The sequence below is a fragment of the Salvia hispanica genome, unplaced genomic scaffold (assembly GCF_023119035.1).
Source record: "Salvia hispanica cultivar TCC Black 2014 unplaced genomic scaffold, UniMelb_Shisp_WGS_1.0 HiC_scaffold_360, whole genome shotgun sequence".
NCBI lineage: Eukaryota > Viridiplantae > Streptophyta > Magnoliopsida > Lamiales > Lamiaceae > Salvia > Salvia hispanica.
In genome coordinates this window covers 7,738-11,971 of record NW_025952092.1, presented here as the reverse complement: position 1 = coordinate 11,971, position 4,234 = coordinate 7,738, and the positions used below count along the sequence as shown (strand labels likewise).

The window sequence follows — 4,234 nt, the reverse complement described above, 5'->3', positions numbered from 1 at the left end:
GCGTTATTCACAACCACAAATTTATAAACCATGACGAAACAAATTCTTACAAATTTTAAATATTAAATACATGTAATACTTCGGTAGTGATAAAATCGCTAATCTATATTTTCAAATTTCCAAATTGTAATTTGGACCATTAAAAAATATCACAGATGGCAAAATAATAGCAGAAAATGTCAATACAATATCAACAATCATTACACTTGTGTTAATATTTTTTGTTGCTACTATTACTATTTTGTTATTTATTGACTTTTTCTAATAGTCAAAACCAAACTTTGTACCATGTTTAGAATTTTTATTCGATTACATTAATCTATGATTTAAATATTAACTTAAGTTTAATTCTTCCTTTTGTAAAATTTAAATACCACTATTAATTTACACTTATTTATTGGAAGGAAGTAACAGGCTAACAGCACATATGTAGATTTGTCAAAAAGTACGTGCCTTTTTATACGTGTCTTTCTGCATGTTGTCCAGCTCAGCTTCATACCCCGTGACAACTTGCCACGTTTCCTGGTCTTTTGGAGACAACTGCCCCTCAACACTTCTCAATTTCGATTAATTTTGAAATAATTATTACAGAACGAAAGAATAGGAAAATCACCTATCAAACACACATTACATTTATATACTAGTGCGGAATACAAATTGGTTTAATTTCATAAACCAATAAATGTGTTAGGCTTTCATTAATTAGTAATGTGATGAGCTCGAGCCAGTTGCATTCTACTCTAGATAAATAAATAATGTACTATCATGCTCAAGTTTGACTAATTTGATACTCTTTCTTTCGGATAATTCATAATTAATCAAATCTAAACACTTTTTTACTTATATTTAAATTCAAATGTTCATTACTTGACGAACTACCAATAAATTGCATTCATTCTTAGAATTAACTTGAAGGACACTTGATCATAAAAGCTGTTGACTTGAATAAATCGCTATTATTTCTTCAATCTTTTACACTATTATTCAACCTTTACCTAATAATAAATGAGCTTATTTAGTAAATAATCTAGTGGTCCATCTAAATTATTTAACTGAGCCACTGACTGCAGATCCCAGTGTGGTCCAATGATCCAGCTTATCTTATCTCACCAAATTATTCATTTCTAGGGTTTTACATCTACATCTATGATTATACATTTTGAGTTTTTTAATTAATTAAATAAAAATTAGATAATGTCTTTGTCCCTTAGTGAAATCCATACACCGTTACGGCGTTATCCATCAACCACCAATCAGGAATCAGAATTGCTATTTCCAGTCGCTCTCATGCCTGCTAGCCAATTGAAAACCAGCTATCAAAATTTATCTTTTTTAAAATAGTACTATTATTAATTGTTACTACTATTACTATTACACAACTCAATCGATAAGATTAAGGTGTGTGTAAATTTCAAAAAGGTCTAAGGTTGGTGTTAGGTGATGTAGACCCACCATTAAGTATCACCATTATATCACGTGAATCCATTCACTATATCTTGCTTCTTTTCCAAAATTTCTACTTCTCCAATCTCCACTAACCAAGTTGTTTCATGTCAATAAATATTTATTTGAATTTGACACCAACATATTTATGTGCTTGACTTGATCAAATTAAACTTCATGTTCAATTATATATGTACGTCATTGCACGTTGATTATTGGTAAAAGTGTAATTATTCATATTTCATATGACTGGCGTGCGATTTACTTCGTATATATCCTGCTGACTAATAATTAAAATAATGCATTATATATTACTTCGAATAATACAAGTTAACAGTCTAAATTAATTCATAAGTCATACACGAGAATAAAAATATTCAGCCCTTTGAACTATTTTTACTCAATTCATATGCTTATCAAAATAATTGGACTTCGTTTATGAGCAATTTACACAACCTAGCTCAATTGTCTTACACAACCAAACATGCATGGGCACTAGAGTCTGTAATACACATTTTTATCTAAAGTTCAATTGTAATTTAAAAAATATAACTAAAGCTTGATATATTCCTTGATTTCCTTCCATACGCTTATACATACCACAATTTTTATTTTTGTTTTGTTAGATTTTATGAAACATTACTCATATTAAAGAGAAATTCAATAATACTAGAGAGCGGCATTAATGCATGCAGTTATATTCAACGTTGATTTTCTTATATCTTGTTTTCTTTCTTTCTTTCTTAATTAGTAAATCAAAGTCAATTTCACAATTCATCTTTCTCTTAATTGAATTTTTTCCCGAGATATTATTGCAGGTAGAATTCCCGTTCTATAAAGTGCTATCATATCGTACTTGAGATCTCAACACTAAAATCAAGTGGATATAATTTCTATATAAATTTATGTATAATTTTCACGGATAATCATCCCAAAATTACTTTCGGAAGCAACTTTGAGTTTGACCGTCTAATAACTTATCAAAAAAGGTATATTTATATTATCATGTGACTTACTTTATAACTTATCTAAATTCGCCATCACGCAGCTCAACTAATTAGTTCAACTTTTTTTGATAGCAAAGTAGAGAAAAAGCTCATATCAACTAAGTAGATACGTTATCCACTGTAATTGCACAACTCGATAACTTAATTTCATATTGGAAATTGTTATCATATATCTATATAAAATCTCAAATTAATTTAAACTGATATCCTTTAATTTCGAGCGGCCATTATTGTGATCTAATATTGATCTTCGAAAAATGACAAAATAGTTACTAATTTAAAATAATTATGAAAAGATAAACTTGGATTACAAAATATTCGACTAGATTGTGTTACTTTTGCGTTATGCATTGGAACCTTCGTACTTGCTAAATAAAATTTTTAATATAAACACAACAAAAATAACAATAATGAAAAAAAATCAAGAAGCTGAAATACGTAATTTCAAGGAAGAAATTAATAGCGCCAACATACAACCTGTCACACAAAGTTTACAGGTTGGCATTTTATTTTACCTTTTCTTTTTCCATTTTTTTATTTTCCATTGCTGACGTGTCGCGTAGTCCAGTTTCTCCACCTATATATATGAAGCGAACACTCTTCCTTTTTCACAAATCACAACCATTTCCAATTTCAAAGCAACCCAAATTAACAGAGAGAGAAAGAGATCTAGAGAGAGAAACAATGGGAATTTGCAGTTCGTGCGAATCAACCTCCGTTGCTACGGCGAAGCTGATACTCGCCGACGGAAGATTGCAGGAATTTCTGTATCCTGTCAAGGTCTCCTACGTATTGCAGAAGAATCCGGCGTTTTTCATCTGCAATTCCGACGAGATGGATTTCGACGACGTCGTATCGGCGGTCAGCGACGACGACGAGCTGCAGCCCGGCCAGCTCTACTTCGCGCTGCCGCTCAGCCAGCTCAGGCACCGCCTTCAGGCGGAGGAGATGGCGGCATTGGCCGTCAAGGCCAGCTCGGCTCTGACGAAGAGCGGCTGCGGCGACAAATGCGGCTGCCGGAGGAATATTCTCGTGTTTCCCGGCGAGAACGATCTGAGAAAATCGGTCAAGGCGGCTGCCGGAAACGGCGTGAATTGTAGATCTGGGGGCAGGAGATCCGGCGGCGGGCGGAGAGGGAAGGTCACGGCGCGGCTGAGTGCGATACCCGAGTAGGGGCATTTTAGGAAACTGAATTATCTCATTCTGTAAATATAGTGCATAATGATGAGTTGAGATTTTGTTACATTTTCAACAAATTTTCCTTTGAGAAGTTAAAGGATTTAACTACTCTCGATTTTTCATTATTTCCAATTTAATTGTGCAGTGATATTGGTAACCAACTAATCTTCAAAAACTATTCTAATTCGAGGAATGTTGGACTTGTCATATTATCAACGTAATAATCATAATGTCGCATTGGGTATTGACACATAGACAGAAAAAGATAAAAGATAAAAGATAAAAATAGAATAAAGGGAAGTGATGATGATAAGATGGATTGAATTGGTATGTCACACTTTGTTTGCTGCGTACGCTAGTTTGAGTTTTTGAGATAGACATTTATGAATGCCCATACAAAAAATTGAGTTGAGGAGAAGTATAGTGTATTTCAGTATTTGTCCTCAAATGTAAAAAGATTCTCTCCTATTGTATAGAAGCATATTAAACCCGTTAGATATCGTAAAATTTGACGGAGTTTTGAGAACATACTGATTATATACTACTACCACTAAAGGCCAAAGGCTTTGTCGAAGATGAAAGGCCAAAAGAGTTATGGGACATAT

General features: G+C 32.9%; 1 protein-coding gene across 1 annotated transcript; it reads left to right on the top strand.

Annotated features, from left to right (window-relative positions):
* The first annotated feature begins 3,067 nt into the window (after positions 1–3,067).
* On the top strand, positions 3,068–3,737 carry LOC125199029. Its single transcript, XM_048097214.1, has one exon. It carries the CDS (start codon positions 3,135–3,137, stop codon positions 3,621–3,623), a length of 489 nt encoding a protein of 162 aa, XP_047953171.1. The 5' UTR covers positions 3,068–3,134; the 3' UTR covers positions 3,624–3,737.
* The last annotated feature ends 497 nt before the right edge of the window (positions 3,738–4,234 follow it).

Excerpts from the sequence above, each read along its gene's own strand:
- LOC125199029 (XM_048097214.1), top strand. The coding sequence starts at position 3,135 with ATGGGAATTTGCAGTTCGTGCGAATCAACCTCCGTTGCTACGGCGAAG.